General features: G+C 35.0%; 1 protein-coding gene across 4 annotated transcripts in view; it reads right to left on the bottom strand.

The window, feature by feature from the left end:
* LOC140983729 (DExH-box ATP-dependent RNA helicase DExH7, chloroplastic) overlaps positions 1-19534 on the bottom strand; it is a 37987-nt gene that overhangs the window by 9504 nt on the left and 8949 nt on the right. For 3 of the 4 annotated variants that reach the window (XM_073450842.1, XM_073450843.1, XM_073450846.1), the window contains exons 8-20: positions 18771-18882; positions 18432-18611; positions 18152-18231; positions 17942-18064; positions 17745-17831; positions 12797-12897; positions 11105-11162; positions 10703-10768; positions 9208-9290; positions 8918-9101; positions 8500-8646; positions 8316-8417; positions 8074-8226 (exon numbers count right to left, since the gene is read on the bottom strand). In XM_073450842.1, coding sequence (XP_073306943.1) covers positions 8074-8226; positions 8316-8417; positions 8500-8646; positions 8918-9101; positions 9208-9290; positions 10703-10768; positions 11105-11162; positions 12797-12897; positions 17745-17831; positions 17942-18064; positions 18152-18231; positions 18432-18611; positions 18771-18882 — 1476 coding nt within the window. The remainder of the gene's footprint in view (positions 1-8073; positions 8227-8315; positions 8418-8499; positions 8647-8917; positions 9102-9207; positions 9291-10702; positions 10769-11104; positions 11163-12796; positions 12898-17744; positions 17832-17941; positions 18065-18151; positions 18232-18431; positions 18612-18770; positions 18883-19534) is intronic. The other variant, XM_073450845.1, reaches the window with a different exon arrangement.

Genomic DNA, 19534 nt, shown 5'->3' with positions numbered 1-19534 from the left:
TGTTCTCTTTGAAAACACAGTAAGTAAATGTACACTATAAAATATTATAATGAAATTATTTTCATCTTACCCGTGGTTTTTACCCTGATATTTTTAGGGGGTTTTCCATGTAAATCTCGGTGTCCAGTTTTATACTTTATTTTCATATTATTATCTAAAGATGCCGCACTTAGGACCAACAAATGGCCCAATCATGGTGGAACCACGCGGAGTTTCAAGGTTGGGAGGGATATAGATTTATGAGGAAACTCGAGGCAATGAAGGGTGAAATTAGAAGATAGAATGAAGAGCTTTATGGGAGAGTGGAAATGAAATCAGCAGAGTTAACAAATAAAATCAGCAGACTGGACGAATTAGAGAGTAAGGGTCGGGGATCGGAAGATGTATCGAATGAAAGAAAACAAACGAAATTTTTGTTAGAAGAGATGATATGTCGAAAGAATCAAATCAACTATCAAAAAAGCAAGGCCAAATGGATTACAGAGGGGGATCAAAACACAAAATTTTTCCATTCACTTTTAAACCAACGGAAGAGTAAGACTACCATTGATAGGATGGAAAGAAATGATGGTTCGATTACGACTGATGAGGATGAAATTGTTTCCATTATTCTTCAGTTCTTTAAGGATTTGTACAGCTTGACAGACGCGAGGTGTTGGGGTATTGAAGGAGTGGAGTGGTGTCCCATTGAAGGAGATTTAAGTCGAGAGTTAGAAAAACAATTTTCGGAAGACGAGGTCAAGCACGCAGTCTTTCAATGTGACGGTTGTAAGAGTCCAGGGGCCGACGGATTTACTTTGGCTTTTTTTCAAGAGTGTTGGGATATAGTCAAACAAGATCTAATGAAGGTTTTTGATGAGTTCTTTAACAGCGGAATCATAAATGGAACAACTAATGAAACATATATTTGTTTGATACGAAAGAAAATTGAATCGAACAAAGTTAAGGATTTTAGACCAATAAACCTCACAACAAGTTTGTATAAGATAATAGCAAAAGTCTTAACAGCAAGGATTAAGACTGTGATAGCAGATACTATATCCGAATCTCAGAATGCTTTCGTTAAGGGAAGACAAATCCTAGACTGTGGTCTTATAGCGAACGAACTGCTCGAGAAGGGAAGGAGAAAGAAAAAGAGAGGATGGGTTTTGAAGGTGGATTTCGAAAAGGCTTACGACAATGTGAACTGGGATTTTCTGGATTTTGTTTTGATGAAAAAAGGGTTTGGAAGAAGATGGAGAAATTGGATCAAAGGATGTGTGTCGAATGTCTCATTTTCTGTAATGATTAATGGGAGGCCGAGAGGAAAATTTAGGGCGTATAAAGGGCTTAGACAAGGAGACCCATTGTCTCATTTTTTGTTCAATTTGGTAGTGGATGTGCTGGGGATATTGATTGACAAAGCCAAGGAAATGAATCTCATAAGGGGGATCGAGGTGGGTAGAAACAAGATAGAGATATCTCACATTCAGCTTGCGGACGATACACTTTTCTTTGTCAGGAATGAACTATGAAGATCATATTAGGTTCTTGGTGCAAGTGGTGAGATCATTTTGTGAAATGTCTGGATTCAAAATCAATTGAGAAAAGAGTGTTTTGCTGGGTATATACCGTGAACAAGGAGAAGTAGAAATATTAGCACAACAATTGGGATGTGGTAAGGAGATATGGCCGATTAAGTAATTGGGAGTGCCTTTGGGTGGAAATCCGTTACAAGCCTCGTTCTGGGATCTCCTTGTGGCTAAGATGTCGAAAAAATTGGCAAGTTCGAAGAAAACTTTCTTGTCAAGAGGTGGAAGATTAACATTGATATCATCGGTTTTAAATTCGATTCCGATATATTATATGTCTTTATTTAGGGTGCCTAAAGGTATAGTGGAAACAATGAAGAAGATTTCAAGAAACTTTTTATGGGACGGTGCGGATGGAGATGTACATAATCACTTGGTCGTGTGGGATCATGTGTGCAAACCGAAGGAGAAAGAGGGATTGGGTATTGGGAATATTATATTGAGAAACAAGGCCATGTTAGGAAAGTGGTGGTGGAGATTTTTTGTGGAAGATGGGACATTGTGGAAGAAAATCATTGTAAGCAAATATGGGTTACAAGAAAATGGGTGGGATGCGGGGTTGGAAAAAAACGTCACGTTCAGGTGCCCATGGAAGTTTATTTCCCGATTGTACCTGACTTTTAAGCAGAGAGTTTCAATTAAGGTGAGACAAGGAAACAAGGCTAGATTTTGAGAGGATAGATGGTGGGGGAATTTCCTTTTAAAGATCTTTTATTTCAGTTATCTACAATTCACAATCTACCTATATTACATTTTGTCCGTTTTGATTATGTCAAGTCTACCCAATCCTGGGATTTTCATTTTAGAAGGGATGTGAGAGATGAAGAGATTGCTCAGTTGTCTGAGTTATTATGTGTGTTAGACTCGATTAGGTTAGTTGAATGGGTAGATGATTTTCTTGAGTGGATGAGGGATTCTTCGGGTATTTTTTTTGTCAGATCTTTCTTCAAGTCATTTTTCACACATTCTCATTTTCCAGTTTTTCCTCTTTTCCATGTTATTTGGAAAGTTCCCATTCCAAAAAAGATTCAGCTATTTTCTTGGATAGCAACTCAGGGTAAGCTACCGACCTCGGAGATGATTCAAAAAAGATGGCCCGCAATTGCTTTGTGTCCAAACTGGTGTGTGCTGTGTAGAAATGAAACAGAGACTCAGGATCATATGCTCATCCATTGTCCATTCACGATCTCATTATGGGCTAGAGCTTTGCAAGAGTTTCGATTGGTTTGGGTTATACCTAAGTCAACAAAGGAACTATTCTCTATGGATTTAGGACAACTAACTGGTATCAGGAGAAGAATTTTTTGGCAAGTTGTGGTTCATTGTATTTGCTGGATCGTATGGTTGGAAAAAAATCGTAGAATTTTTTATGACAATGAAGAAACTACAGAAATATGCTCGGAAAAAATTAAGATCAAAATTGCAATGTGGATCGGCACTCATAAAGACTTCAAGAATGTCTCGATATTAGATTTATTGAGAGATTGGGATTATGTGTATCGTTAAGATAACATTGATATTGTGAGCTTCATGATGAAAGTGGATCACTAGTCCACTGATGTACTCTTTCTTATATTATTATTAATAAAATATCGTTTCTTATAAAAAAAAAAAAAGGGAAATGACGGGTGAAGGAAAGTGGAATAGATGAATGATAATGCTGTTGTCAATACACTTGACTATAGCAGACGAAGTACGTTCAAGTATCTCTGAGATAAAAACGACAAAAATTATCTGGGATACTCTGACAAAAATGTACGAAGTCAAGTCACTACACAACAAGATTTTCTTAAAGAGAAGACTTTATACTATTCGGATTACGGAATCCTCATTAATGACCGATCATATCAACAATCTAAATACTCTATTTGCCCAACTCACATCTATATGGCATAAAATAAAAGAAAAAAAACGTGCGGAGCTTCTACTTCAAAGTCTACCATATTCATATGATCAACTTATCATCAATTTAACCAAAAATATCCTCACAGACTTTTAAACTTCGACGATGTCTTAACTGCGGTTCTCAGAGAAGAAATTCAATGCAATAATAAGGAAGAAAGTTGGTAACTTCAAAGCAGACAGAGGCTTTACTGATGATAAGATGGAGATGCCAAAGACGATATAGATCAAAGTCAAGAAGTAAGACGAAAAATATTTACTGCTTTAAATGTGGTGGTAAAAGGGCACTTCAAGAAATAGTGTATGAGTATTGAGTAGGGTTCTCAAGGCCCAGGGGAATGTGGCCAGTACCTCATACCGTGGTGAAATATTATTCAGGAAAGCAGCAACAGTTGAAGAAGGCAGACACAAATTTGTGACACATGGATTATGGATTCAGGTGCGATGTGGCATATGACATCTCAGAGAGAATGGTTTGATCAGTATGAATCAATCTCAGGAGGATCCGTATTCATGAAAAATGATCATGCTTTGGAAATCATTGGAGTCGGTACTATCAAAATAAAAATGTTTGATTACACCATTCGCACCATATAGGATGTACGACATGTGAAAAGGCTGACGAAAATCTTTGGTCCTTGGACCAATTGGACGATATTGAGTGCAAAACTCGTATCGAGAACGAGATCATGAAAATTGTGAAGGGTGCGCTTGTGGTTATGAAGGTGGAAAAAGTTGCTACAAATCTGTATGTACTTTTGGAAGAAACACACAAAGAAGCGGAACTAGATATTGCACCGATTGATTCAGGAAAAGAATTAATTGCGTTATGACACAAAAGTTTGGCCATATATTAAAACGAGGGTTGGAAATTCTTTTAGAACGGAAGTTGTTGTCGCGTCTTACAAAAGTGTCACTAGCCTTTTGTGAGCATTGTGTTACCAGTAAACAACACTGATTAAAGTTTGACACTTCTACTGCCAAAAGCAAAAGCATATTGGAGCTGATTCATTCGGATGTTTGGCAAGCACCGGTTGTGTCCCTAGGAGGAGCGAGATACTTTGTCTCGCTCCTTGATGATTTCTCTAGGAGATATTGGCTGTATCCAATCAAGAAGAAATCAAATATTTTCCAGATCTTCAAAGATTTAAAAGCACGAGTTGAACTTGATTCTGAAAAGAAAATCAAGTGTTTGAAGACTGACAATGAAGGAGAATATACAAGTGATGAATTTGATGTATTTTGTCAACATGAGGGCATCAAAAGATAGTTCACGACGGCTTACGCACCTCAACAGAATGGATTGGCAGAGCGGATGAACAGAACTTTGTTGGGCAGAACAATAGCCATGTTGAGAACTGGGGGTTTGGCCAAGTCATTTTGGGAAGAAGCAGTCAAAACCAGTTGTTACATCATCAATCGTTCTCCTTCAGTGGTGATTAATCTGAAGACTCGGATGTAGATGTGGACTGGGAAGCCGACTGATTATTCTCATTTGCATACATTTGGAAGTCCTTGTACGTTTTGTACAATGAGCAAGAAAGATCGAAGTAGGATTCAAAATCAAGAAAATGTATATTTTTGGATTATGTTGATGGAGTAAAAGAGTTTCGCTTGTGAATCCTACTGTCCACAAGCTTGTCATCAGCAGATATGTTATCTTGGAGAAATATAAAGTAAAAAGAGACAAAGACACAATGAATTCAGAAACTACAATAATTCAGGTGGAAAAGAAGACATGCGAAGATCAAATTTCTAGTGAAGCATTACCAGAGCACGAGGAACAAGAACATGTTGAGTCTGAGGTTTTCAAAGTGAGGCAGTTAACTCGAGAGAGAAGACCACCGAGTTGGCTTTCAGATTGTGTCACTGAAAGCAATATTGAGCTTGTTACACTACCACAAGGGAGGAAAGTTCATTGATAACAGATGAGTCAACAAGATCAAGCGTGATGGCACGTGCTAGATTGGGGGCAAAAAAGTATGCTCAGAAAGAAGACATTGATTTCAGTGAGATATTTTCTCCTGTAGTTCAACTTACAACAGTCGGAAGGTGTTTGACCTACATCTAGAACAATTTCTTCATGGAGATCTTGAAGAAGAAATTTATGTGCTCCAGCAAGAAGGTTTTGCGGAAAAAGTCAAAGAGAACTTGGTTTACAGGTTGAACAAATCTTTGTACGATCTCAAACAGACATCGAGCTGTTGGTACAAGAGATTTGATTCCTATATCATGAGTCTTGTACACAACAGACTTAGTGCAGACCCTCGTACATATTTCAAGAGGTCTGATGATGATTATATCATTTTGCTGTTATATGTGGAAAACATGTTGGTAACAGGTCCAAGAATTAAGGCACAGTTGGCTAGGGAATTTTATATGAAGGACTTAACTGACAATCAAGATACTAAGGATAGAAGTTTACCGAGACAAGAGTAATAGAAAAATTTGGCTTTCCCATAACAAATATTTGAAGAAAGTCTTGCAACGTTTCAACATGCAAGATAGTAAGTCAATCTCAACCCCTCTTCCTGTTAATTTCAAGTAATCCTCCGAAATGTGTCATAATAGTAAAGCACAGAGGATGGAGATGTCTCGAGTACCATATGCATCAGCAGTGAGAAGTTTGGTGTTCGCCATGATTTGTACAAGACCGGACATTGCTCAAGCAATGAGAGCTGTTAGTCGGTATATGGCGAATCTTGGACGAGAGCATTGGAGTACTGTTAAGACGATCCTTAGATATATTAAGGGAATGGTGCATTATATGATGGAAGATCAGATTTTTCACTCAGACGATGTGTCAGATTCAGATTATGCACGTGATCCTGGTAAGAGAAAATCTACTACTAGTTATGTTTACAAATGCAGAAGGAGCAATAAGCTGAGTTTCAAACTGCAAATAGTTATGGTGTTACCTACGATAGAGGCAGAATATATGACAACCACTCAAACTTGCAAGGATGCAATATAGATTAAAATGTTATTGGAGGAGATTGGACACAAACAAGAGAAGGTTCCTTTGTTTTGTGACAGTAAGAGTGTCTTGCACATGGCAAGAAATCCAGCTTTTTATTCCAGGGCTAAACACATTGGAGTTCAATTTCACTTTGTTTGAGAAGTAATAGAAGAAGGAAGTGTGAATATGCAGAAAATTAATACAACGGACAATGTAACTGATTTTTTGACCAAGCCAGTGAACACATATGAGTTTGAATGATATAGATTCTCAAGTGGTCTAGCAGAAATGTAAGCAGCGGAGAATGACAAAATAGAAAAGATGTGTGGAGATATGTTTTATTCTCGATCAAATCTTCAAGTGAGAGAAATGTCGACAAAATAATGATGAATGGTAGGTATGCATTAATTTTGAGGAAAAAGTCGGGTCATATTTTGCAACAGAAAAAACGGAATTGGCATCGGGAATTCAGAAGATGGAATTGTACAAAAATTTCTTGTGTTCAGACGAGGAAGACCACCTATAAATAGGTGCATAAATTCACTTTATTCTTCATCCATTCTCAGTTATTTTATTTCATCTCATAGCATTTGAGTACTCAGTTCTATAATATTTGTGAGGTGTTTGTTCTCATGTATAAAGAGAATGTGTGTACTATTTGAATACACAGTGAGTAGTCATACATCATAAAATATTATAATTGAATTATTTTCATCTTGCCCATGGTTTTTACCATGATAATTTTTAGGGGTTTTCCACGTAAATCTCGGTGTCCAGTTTTATACTTTATTTTCATGTTATTATATAAAGATGTCATACCTGAGACCAATAATATCATGCTTCTACTTCAAAAGGCATTGGAAATATTTGAATAAATTCAAACAAAATAGATGTTGCAACGTCGGTTGTTGACAGGGCTTTATGTCATAATTCATATCTTGATTCTTGACTTTGTTTCTGTATTCATTCTACCAAATAGATATATCTACTTAACTGATGCAGTGGGCTAGTGTTTTGAATGTTTTAAGTAAACCTCTTGTTTTTATAAAGAATGATATGAATGGATTTGGCCACAAGTATTACTCCCAATAACACTGTTATTGTTGTGTGCTGCTTCGGAACGGTATATGCTGTTTTCACAAAGGGCCGTAAATGTTATCCCAAGATTTTCAATAATCATTCGTTGTGCATAAAAAGAATGGTTTAAGATTCTGTCCTAAAAAACAAGAATGTGTTTATGGGGTACCTGATCATGGGTGCCCAAATCATTTATTGGGATATAATTAGTCGGACATTTTTTTCCCCAACACGATATGTCGGGTGCCCAATTAAATTTACCAGAACCCGACAAAATCCGATCCACGCCATCCCTATTGACAACAGGGATATTTTCAAATAAAATGGCACAAGTACAGACAAGAAGTCTAAAACGCCACGTCTCGAACAAATATCTATCACAGCACAAGAAGGCAGACCAATATTACACATATTTTTCATTTTTTAAGATTATCAAAATGAAGGAAAACGAAAGATAAAGATTGTAACAGTTTTAAAAGTAAAGTCACATAATCAGTATATGTAACAGAAATAAAACTCACGACACAAGGAAAGCTAAAAAAAAATAACAGCGGAAAGATTTACCTTGCGAAGGTTATCAGGAGGTTTCTGAAACACTTTCTTTTGATCCTCATGTGCTATAGATGAATGTAAAGGAAGAAGCCATTCGGATGAATTTCCCCCAAATTGGCGAGAAGCAGCAAGTTTTTCAAGTAACATATTTATTTCAGCAACTCCCTATCATATTGTAAAATATTATAGCAACTTACGTTTAAATCAAACAATAAGCATGCCACAAAAGTAAATTACACATCAATGGCCCCTACCGGCAAAAAGACTAGTATGGCCCCCTCTGCGTGAGTTTTGTCAACGTGGCAGACAAGATCCTCAAGAAGATCATAATCAATAACATCTTCGTTCAAATTTCTCTGAAAACATGATTGTGAACAGGTAATGCATAAAAATTAATAAAAAATGTTAAATATTTAACCTTGACAATGAGAAACATACCAAATTCTGGCAAGTTTTTTCATTGTAATTTAGATAATTACTTTGAATATAATATGGATTGACAGATTCTTCAGAAAGTAAGGACTCATCACCCCATCCAGATAGGACAAGGTTTTTCTTCCCTCTTTTGTTGCCAACAGGAGCATTCTGCAATAATAATGCAATAACAGTTGAACCAATAAGCTAAAATTAGACAATGCACATGAAATGTAACCACAGGTGGTTAAGACACAAGTATCAAATTTATTAGTAAATTAGCTGGTTCCTTAGCTCTAGGAGTTAATTTCTGATATAACAAAAATGCATAAAACTCATATTTGTAGATTAAGAATTACAATTACCAATTTCTTCTATCCAGTGTTTGAGATTGTTTGTCTCCTAATGTTAGTTTTCAATAATAACCCAATCAAAATTGTACCTTGCCTTTTGCAGATATTCCATAGTTTATAGAGGCCGGAGAATCTGAAGCAAGATGGTAGTTCAAGTTTTCATGTATATCTTCAAGAAACAGGGTCGACACAGGATGAGTTCGCCCTTGCACGGTAATTACTGGGCAATCACCAAAATAGCGGGAAAACAAGTGTGAATCAACAGTTGCAGACCTAACACAGAAAAAAATAAAGATAAATTAAGTATATCATAAAAACACAGACCAAAACACCTCACATTCACCATAGAAAATGTAAATTGTAAATGCTACCAGCATACATAAGAATAACTTTCAAGTTCGATTTGCTGCTAGCATGTTGCTTGTCAATCAGATTCTTCAAAATAATAAGCAGAAAATCCCCCTGTTACAGCAAAAGAATTTACAAAATTTAGATCAAAATCTTCTCAGGACACTTTCATGTTCCCAATAATAATGATGAATACAAATTAATAATTGTTGCACCGCGTAATGACTTTATTTTTTAAGAGGACATGTAGGATCGAACGCTTGCCACTTTACCAAAAGTTAAAGCTGGTGGTAACGGTGCAACTCAAATCTTTTAAATTGTACACCAGTCCATGCGTCATGGTCTGATTACTCTACTCAGCAGAGGCAATTATTGCACCTCTACATAACAAATCTTAAATGTTTTGTGAGTATGCTAATCTAAAAATATAAATTTTAAGAATTTAGCAATCTTAATTGAATATTATGACACTTACATCTAGCATTCTTAAATGAATTTTAAGGCAAGACAAGAAAGGTGATCAACTATTTTTAGGACTTCATATTGTAGTAATAAAAATTAACAGAAAGTAGGGTGGGAGAAAATACCCGATACTTGCTCACACACCAAGATGACATGGGAGTTTCAAAGAATTAATTTAATCTCTGACTGTTCTTTCACTTAGAAATAGATTGGTTTCATGGTTCCTCATTTGACAAAAATTCTAAATAGCAGTGTAAAGGATAACAGGCAGGATTTTATATTTCTAAGCACATGTGGACCCATATGACCACATATTGTTAAATCAAGCCTATTAAATTTTAGACAGACAAAGCATGACAATCTTTAAAACTTACAGGTAAGATTGGTTTTATTTCCGGTGTGCTGGTTGTTCTCAGAAAATGAGTTTTCAGATGGTGGATTGGGTAATGATATGAATGTTCGTTTTGGGTTTTGGATATTTTTAGAGGGAAAGAATTATTGTAGCAAATCAAAATGTGTTATTTTCTATGTCTTGTAATTGATTTTTCATAATATAAATTGTAACTGGCATAGTATTGTAAAATAATAATAATAATAGAATTTTTTTGGAATAGATTAAATTTTGAATGTAGATAATTAAAATTGTAACTGGCATAGTATTGTAAAATAATATAATAATAGAATCTTTTTTGGAATAGATGAAATTTGAATAAAAAAATATCGATCAAATCGATGATGCAACAATGCATTTTTTGAAAAGAAAATGAAAATGGTTTTGTTTTTGTTTTTCAAAAATGGGAAATTGATTTTGAAAACAAAACCAAACTTAGCCATACATGTTATAAAGCATCAATGTCTGAAGTTAGTACGATGAAGGAAAAAGATAAGCAATACATAATTGCTACCATTTAGTAAATACATCATGCTATTTTCTACGGTATTGACATCCGGTGCTTGCAAAAATTATTATTCAAATTGACAAATTATATGAGCACGCATATTCTGCTAATAATTATTGACATAGAATCCCCAAGACAAACAAGACCAAACAATTTTGTACTCACCAAAAGAGATCGCTCATGTACTTCATCAACAATTACATGACTAACACCAGACAAGTCTTTATTTCCCTGAGAGTTCAACTCAAAATATGTAAGAGAGATGAAAAAAAACTGAACGTTCATGTAATTTGAAATGACATTTTTTCGTTGCTTAAATTAAATTTTTTTAGTGTGCATTTAGATTGATGGATTAGCAACAATGGTTTCAAGGTTTTTGAACAGAACTTGCTTTCATTATTTCATGGATGCATTTGAAATTCATTTTAAAAATCATTTTATAAATCAAATCCTTCCACAAAATCAAATCCAACAATCCAAACGTAGCCTTAAGGTATCTAATTACATCTGAAAATAACTGAATGTATACAAATGTACACTATTGCCTAATGAATACACTGGACGTACCGATAAAATCCTGAGAAGAATGCCAGTTGTACAGAACAGAAGCCTCGTTTGCTCAGTCCTAAAGCAGCAAAACTAATTGTAAGAAAAAGAAAAGGTGATCCAGAAGCTGAAACAGATAATGTATATGTACAATTGCATCTGACCATAATTAAATAGGTTTTTTGGTGAGATAAGTGGCAATTTTTTTATTTAAATTGTACATCACCAAATGAACAAAAATTTCACGACATTACACAATTGGTTCCGTGCCAACATCGTGAAAAGCTCTAGAATACACACCCACGGTTGGAACAAAAGTAAAATTTAAGCAAAATACATATCCATTGGAATTAAATTTTAATGATGTAGCAACCGAGGACTGGCAGTGTTATCATGTGTTCATGTGCATGTGACACTTGCCAGTCCAAAACCTTCATGTGAGTACAACCATTAATGAGTGCTGAATTAGCAAATGCCATATAGTTATTTTTCAACTGCCAAAACCCTCAATAGAACTCTTGGGCAAATAAAAAATAAAAGACACAGACAAAAAGGAAAGAAAAAAAGTAAACAACTAGAAAAGAAGTGTTTTAGGTAATATTCATTCTTTCCATCACATGATATTTCCTATAAGGCTATAATTACTTTTGGTTTGGTAAATCTAGAATATCTACAAGCTTATACATCCATAAACCAGAAACAACCATGTCAGGTTTACAAGCAATAATGCTTTCAGTAAATACATTTTCTGATGCACATGATCACATCATCTCTTGCCAACACAAATATATCACATGCTCATCAAAACTTTCAATGGCGAACATCGGTTAAGTGAAGGGACTTCATCACCCGATAAAAAATGATCTATCATATTCCACCAAGCTACAATCACAAACAAATTTAATTTTATAATTCAGACAGTATTTTAATTTTTACCATCCAGATTATCCATTTCAGCTCAACATGAATAAATCTTTATTAAAACATGCTAGACGACTAGTATACACTATTAGAATTTTTATCGCACTCTTGTACAAAGCAAAAATCTTTCCAACCAAACTTATAGAAGAACCCAAATCAAAAGCACTTCCCAATCAATAAAACCAGCTTTCTCACCCAGTGCATAAGACAAGCATACAATATTTATGAGGTTCAGTTGATTGGTTATTTGTAAATTTAAATAGATCTGCCTTCAATTCTATATCGTTTCTTTTGTATAGACCATGGTATCATTTTGGCAACCATCAAACCCCATCCATTTGTTGCTAATTGGTCATATACCAACCGCCTCTATGTAAATATTCAAACAAGCATATTAAAAATAAATTGCAAAAGACAAAAAACTGCCGGCAATCTCAGTGATGTATGATCAGTCAAGCCCAGTCAAAAACAAAACAAAAGTTTGCCAGTGTTTGCAAAATCGCCAAGGAGATTCCAGTGTATCTAATAATTTAAATGCAAAGAAAATGATAAAATTCATAACATACTACCCTAAGAATGTCTGAGGAAAATCGCCAAAAAAAATTAGCTTACTGAAAATGATGACAAGCATTTAGCAAATCCAAAAGGATGAAAAATAAGGGGAAGAATTAGGATGTGAGCCTCACATTCAGAGTATTACAATATGTGTTGCCAAAGGAATATTTTCTACTTCATTTAACAGGAAGCCATATAATTATGGAAAGTGTACTTCATAAAAGGACAACAACAAACCTTGCACTATCAAGACGGACCTGATACCCAACCAAACAATCATTCGATCCTGGAGAAGATTCATAACGCTCATCAGCAACTCTTTCAGCAACAGAAATAGCCTGAAAACCAGAGTATCTTCAGTCCAACATTTTCAATTCTCTCAATGACAAACTTGAAAAGCAATATATTTGTACAACTGTCGATGCTATACACCTATGTGGCACGGACACTCCTAAAATTTTTTTTTCACGGACGGCAAAATCGGTATCATTGACTTTTTTGTATGTTTGACCAGTCGGATACACCATGGACACGGTTAGGATACGTCATGGACACAGCGGGAACAAGTTTTTGGATACGTTTCGAAAAAAAATTGGAATTTTTTTTTGTTGTCTTTTCTTTTTAAATCACTGCTCCGAAGTTATACAATATATATTTTTACATAAATATGTATATATATTTCTACAATATATATATATAGTCTTGTTTTGGGCGCCAGCTGTCAGCTGTGCTGTCTTTTTTTTTATTTTTATTTTTAAAAAAAAATAAAACAAAATCAACATAACAGGCCATTAATATAAACCCAAAAATTTCCAGGTACCACACCTCACGCTCCAGAAGAAAATAAAAAAAACACACCCCACGCTCAGAAGCTTGAATTGAGCGCAAAATTGGAGATCTCGGCCGTGCTCTTTCCGGTCATCTTCGAAGGTAAATGTTGTGCATTCTAAAATCAGAAGGTAAATCTTTGCGTGAAAAATCAAACACTCAAGCTGTCGGATATAAAAATCGGGTTCGGTGGCTGTCCTATAAATCTTGATGTATTTTCGATTTTTTTTATTTTTTATTTATAATCTTGAATTGACATTGAATTGTGGCCTGATTACACGTATCTTATCTATTTTCCGTTGTTAAAATTTGGCTGCATTCTGGGAATTTAATTAATTAATGACTCAAGCAGATTATCTTATTTTCCACGAGTTAGCCAGCATATCATTAAATTAATTTTTCGAATTTTGCATCAATTTTTTGGCGACTAAATAAAATATCTAGTCACTTGAAGAATATTGCCTTAAATTTTAATGTGCAATATCTATTCAATCGGCAATTGTTCTTTCATTGAATCCAACTACTTGTTATTACAAACATTCCAATCGGCAGCTATATATTGAACCGGCTAATAATTCTTAAAATGAACATTTGACATTTTCGATTTTTGTAAAAAAAAGAATTTTAATATTTCAAATTGGCTATTAAAAATTTAATGATCTTAAAGGGAAGATCTGACATTTTCTAATTCGATTGAAGGTGCAATTTGAAGCCTCTTCTTCTTGCAATGTTTTGTGAAATTCGATTTAGAATTGTATATATTTGATGGATTTGTTTTGTGACTACATATGTTTACCGTTAGTTAGGTGTGCAATCCATTGCTTGGATTGCAATATTATACATTTGGAAAAATTGAATGGTAAGAATTCTTTTGTCCCATGCAATTTTTTTTTACGTGTGATTACATGCTTGGATTGAAATATTATACATTTGGAAAAATTGAATGGTAAGAATTCTTTTGTCCCATGCAATTTTTTTTTACGTGTGATTACATGCTTGGATTGAAATATTATACATATTCTAGTTCCGACTCATTTTGCTATGCACAGGACCAGAATCATTACTGATTCAGACAATAGATTTATTCGGTGTTTTTGGGCGGATCCTGTATCAAGGAGGGCATACACTGCATTTGGTGATGTAGTGGTGTTTGATACAACGTATAACACCAACAAATATGGGATGATTTTCGCACCATTTGTAGGAGATAATCATCATCATCAGACCATTGTTTTTGGTTGTGGATTTTTGAGTGGTGAAAAAACTGATTCTTTTGTTTGGTTGCTTAATAAGTTTCTAGAAGCCATGCCTAACGGTGCACCAAACTTGATCATAACTGACCAGGATCCTGCTATAACGAAAGCCATAGCTGAAGTTTCCCCTGAAACAATACATCGATAGTGTTTGTGGCACATTCTAAACAAATTCCCAAATAAATTGAACTCGGTGACTTTCCGTGACCACTATCAAAGCATAAAAAATGCCATTGTACATTCTACGACATCTATTGAATTTGAGAGATAATGGGAAGAGGTTATGAATTGTGCTAACTTGGTAGAAAATGATTGGTTGTCATTGATGTATGAGTTGCGACATAAGTGGGTGCCGGCTTATTTCAACCATGTATTTTCTGCAGGAATGTCAAGTAGTCAGAGGTCTGCAAGTTCACATGCATTTTTCAAGTGGTAAGTCTGTAGCAAGACTTCATTGATGGATTTTATAATTCGTTTCAATAAGGCACTTAGACACCAAAGACACAATGAGTTAGTTGCCGATCATACTGATATGAACGAGCGGCCAAAGGTTAAATCGAACTGGCCAATGGAATTGCAAATGGTGAATGCATACACGAAAAACAAATGGTTGGAGTTTCAAAATGAAATTAGTCTGAGTCATGGTTATTATGTGCAACAACCATCTATCAGAATTGAGTTTGGGGTTTACAATGTCATTAATTTTCAAGGTTCATCTTCTGCCAAACATAGGCTGGTTACGCATGACATACAAAGAGACGATATATCATGTAGTTGCATGAAATTTCAATTTGAGGGTATTCTGTGCAGGCATATGTTAGCATTTTTTCGTATCAACCAAGTGTTCCACTTACCTAATAAGTATATACTGAAACGGTGGACAAAAGATGCAAAGATTGGCAGAAGAAGAACCTTGAAAATTAATGACATTGTAAACCCCAAACTCAATTCTGATAGATGGTTGTTGCACATAATAACCATGACTCAGACTAATTTCATTTTGAAACTCCAACCATTTGTTTTTCGTGTATGCATTCACCATTTGCAATTCCATTGGCCAGTTCGATTTAACCTTTGGCGGCTCGTTCATATCAGTATGTTCGGCAACTAACTCATTGTGTCTTTGGTGTCTAAGTGCCTTATTGAAACGAATTATAAAATCCATCAATGAGTTCTTGCTACAGACGTACCTCTTGAAAAATGCATGTGAACTTTCAGACCTCTGACTACTTGACATTCCTGCAGAAAATACATGGTTGAAATAAGCCGGCACCCACTTATGTCGCAACTCATACATCAATGACAGCCAATCATTTTCTACCAAGTTAGCACAATTCATAACCTCTTCCCATTATCTCTCAAATTCAATAGATGTCGTAGAATGTACAATGGCATTTTTTATGCTTTGATAGTGGTCACGGAAAGTCACCGGGTTCAATTTATCTGGGAATTTGTTTAGAATGTGCCACAAACACTATCGATGTATTGTTTCAGGGGAAACTTCAGCTATGGCTTTCGTTATAGCAGGATCCTGGTCAGTTATGATCAAGTTTGGTGCACCGTTAGGCATGGCTTCTAGAAACTTATTAAGCAACCAAACAAAAGAATCAGTTTTTTCACCACTCAAAAATCCACAACCAAAAACAATGGTCTGATGATGATGATTAACTCTTACAAATGGTGCGAAAATCATCCCATATTTGTTGGTGTTATACGTTGTATCAAACACCACTACATCACCAAATGCAGTGTATGCCCTCCTTGATACAGGATCCGCCCAAAAACACCGAATAAATCTATTGTCTGAATCAGTAATGATTCTGGTCCTGTGCATAGCAAAATGAGTTGGAACTAGAACAAGTATAAGATTTCAATCCAAGCATGTAATCACACGTAAAAAAAAATTGCATGGGACAAAAGAATTCTTACCATTCAATTTTTCCAAATGTATAATATTTCAATCCAAGCATGTAATCACACGTAAAAAAGAATTGCATGGGACAAAAGAATTCTTACCATTCAATTTTTCCAAATGTATAATATTGCAATCCAAGCAATGGATTGCACACCTAACTAACGGTAAACATATGTAGTCACACAACAAATCCATCAAATATATACAATTCTAAATCGAATTTCACAAAACATTGCAAGAAGAAGAGGCTTCAAATTGCACCTTCCATCGAATTAGAAAATGTCAGATCTTCCCTTTAAGATTATTAAATTTTTAATAGTCAATTTGAAATATTAAATTCTTTTTTTTTTTTCAAAAATCGAAAATGTCAAATTTTCCTTTTAAGAATTCTTAGCCGGTTCAATATATAGCTGACGATTGAAATGTTTGTAATAACAAGTAGTTGGATTCAATGAAAGAACAATTGCCGATTGAATAGATATTGCACATTAAAATTTAAGGCAATATTCTTCAAGAAACTAGATATTTTATTAAGTCGCAAAAAAATTGATGCAAAATTCGAAAAATTAATTTAATGATATGCTGGCTAGGTCGTGGAAAATAAGATAATCTGCTTGAGTCATTAATTAATTAAATTCCCAGAATGCAGCCAAATTTTAACAACGGAAAATAGTTAAGATACGTGTAATCAGGCCACAATTCAATGTCAATTCAAGATTATAAACAAAAAATCGAAAATATATCAAGATTTATAGGACAGCCACCGAACCCGATTTTTATATTCGACAGCTTGAGTGTTTGATTTTTCACGCACAAGATTTACCTTCAAAATCCGAAATTCCCAAAATCGGAGGAAGAAGAAATTTTCTTTTATTTTCTTCTGGAGCGTGAGGTGTGGTAGCTGGAAATTTTTGGGCGTATATTAATGGCCTGTTATGTTGATTTTGTTTATACATAATATTTATATATATTTTAATAATTGTCGTATCCTAACCGTATCGTGTCGTATATTTTCAAAATTTTCCGTATCGCCGTATCCGTAACTAATTCGATACGATACCCGTACCCGTATCCATGCAACATAGTTATACACGGACCAATGCCTAGTCGAATTATGGTTCTTCACATGGTTCGAAATCAATATGGAATAATTTTATGCCCAAATTAGCAACTGAGTTATATGACTAACCGCAATCCTCCTGGGCTGAGTGCATATTACATTACAGAAACCCCCACGTTCTGCTTCAATCATATCATCCAATATGTACTGTGGAACCTACATAACCGACACAATATACAACATCCCTGGGTAAAAACATGCAATGACTAAAGCATAAACTTACTGAAAGAGTTAAATTAGAGGGATAATTTTAATGAATCTCAAACCTGAGTTGTTTTTCCACAGCCTGTTTCCCCAGAAATAACCACAACATTATTTTCTTCAAGTGAATGCAAAATGTCACCTCTTAACTCAGCAATAGGGAGGCTCAACCTTGATTTCAACAACTCCTACTCAGAAGAACATTGGCACATCAACAGCGAAGACAAGATGCAACTCCTACTCATCACAAATTTTCTGGACAGCGGGACACTAACCTTGTACTTCATTATTTCCTTCTTACGCTGTTGTTCCTTCTTAAGATGCAAGCTTACAGCAAGCATGTTCCTGTTCATGCCTGTATGTGAAAAACATGAGAATGAGGAAAGCATCAACAAAGGATTTCAAGAGCTGAAAAAAAAAAACTTGCACATACTGGCTAAATTAACTACATTTAGAATAATTTTACTGTCTAAACGGATTGATCAGCCTTCCTCTTCAAACACACAACTTAATGTTTAATGTAAACGAAAAAAACGTTGATTGACATATGATGACCATTACGATCAGCGCCAGTAGTAGCTTCAACAATACGTGGCATTTGAATCTTCTCGTGAAGAGCACTATTTGCGCCATCAGCCTTAATGATGGAATCGACTTTTTCATCACTCAACAATGCATCCACAAAACCAGCCCTTCGATGTTCCTGGCTGTAGTTTTCTTTTCCCCACATTTCTCCTGAAAATTTTAAGGTGGATGATTTCAAAAAATCATCAAAGATAGTCCTTGAAAAAGGTGACAGAAAGATTACTCTTAACGAGGCATAAGTTTTAACCAAGACATATTCGTTGTTGTCATTCGTCAACTCAAAGCAAAAATCAGATGCAAGGTAATCACCTTCTTTCAGTCTCAGTACAAATAAAGCATATGGCTCTGAAAGTGCTAAGTGAACAGGCAGATCTGGAAACAGATAATGGAGTGCATAAGCTGCGACTCTGTTTTGTGCATCCTAAAGAGAAAACAGTTAATATGATCCTTTCAAAATAATTAAGTAGGCAAAACATATTCAGATGTCCAACGGTAAACATATAAAACAAATCAAACTATCACATGAAGTTTCCAAATTGACCATTCCAACAAAAACAAGTAAGATATCAAGGGCTTGGGGTACTTCTGAATCAAGTTTGGAGATCCAGATGATCCACTCCTGAAGTAAATTAGTAACAGAAAGACGCTTGTGAGCCCTCGTTAAATTGATTAACATTTTTTAAGAAAATAAGCCAAGTCTTCTGCTTCTTCCCATATTTCTAAGGCTCATCTTCATAACAGAAGTTGGTAAGTGTTATGGTATTTTCTCAATTCCTGTGCATATATTTCTTTCTCAGAGAAGACATGAGATAGAATCAGGAGAAAATTTTCATTCTGCATATCATCTTTGGTTACCAAAATGAGGAAGTAGAAAAACCTGGACATAACCACTACAATTGAAGTGGCCATAGATTTCTCGGGTTTTGAAGAAAACCAACGGGATTATCCAGATATTAAGTTGGTAGCAAGAGATAGAGATACAGAAAAATCATCTTCTTCAATGTGAAGCGGTAAGTGTAAGGAATGATTGAGTGCCGTGATTTCACATTAATACTTTAAAAGATACATAAAAA

The sequence above is a fragment of the Primulina huaijiensis genome, chromosome 9, assembly GCF_012295235.1.
Source record: "Primulina huaijiensis isolate GDHJ02 chromosome 9, ASM1229523v2, whole genome shotgun sequence".
NCBI classification, from domain to species: Eukaryota; Viridiplantae; Streptophyta; class Magnoliopsida; order Lamiales; family Gesneriaceae; genus Primulina; species Primulina huaijiensis.
Note: the sequence above shows the minus strand (reverse complement) of the source record. Positions and strands in the feature narration are given on the sequence as shown.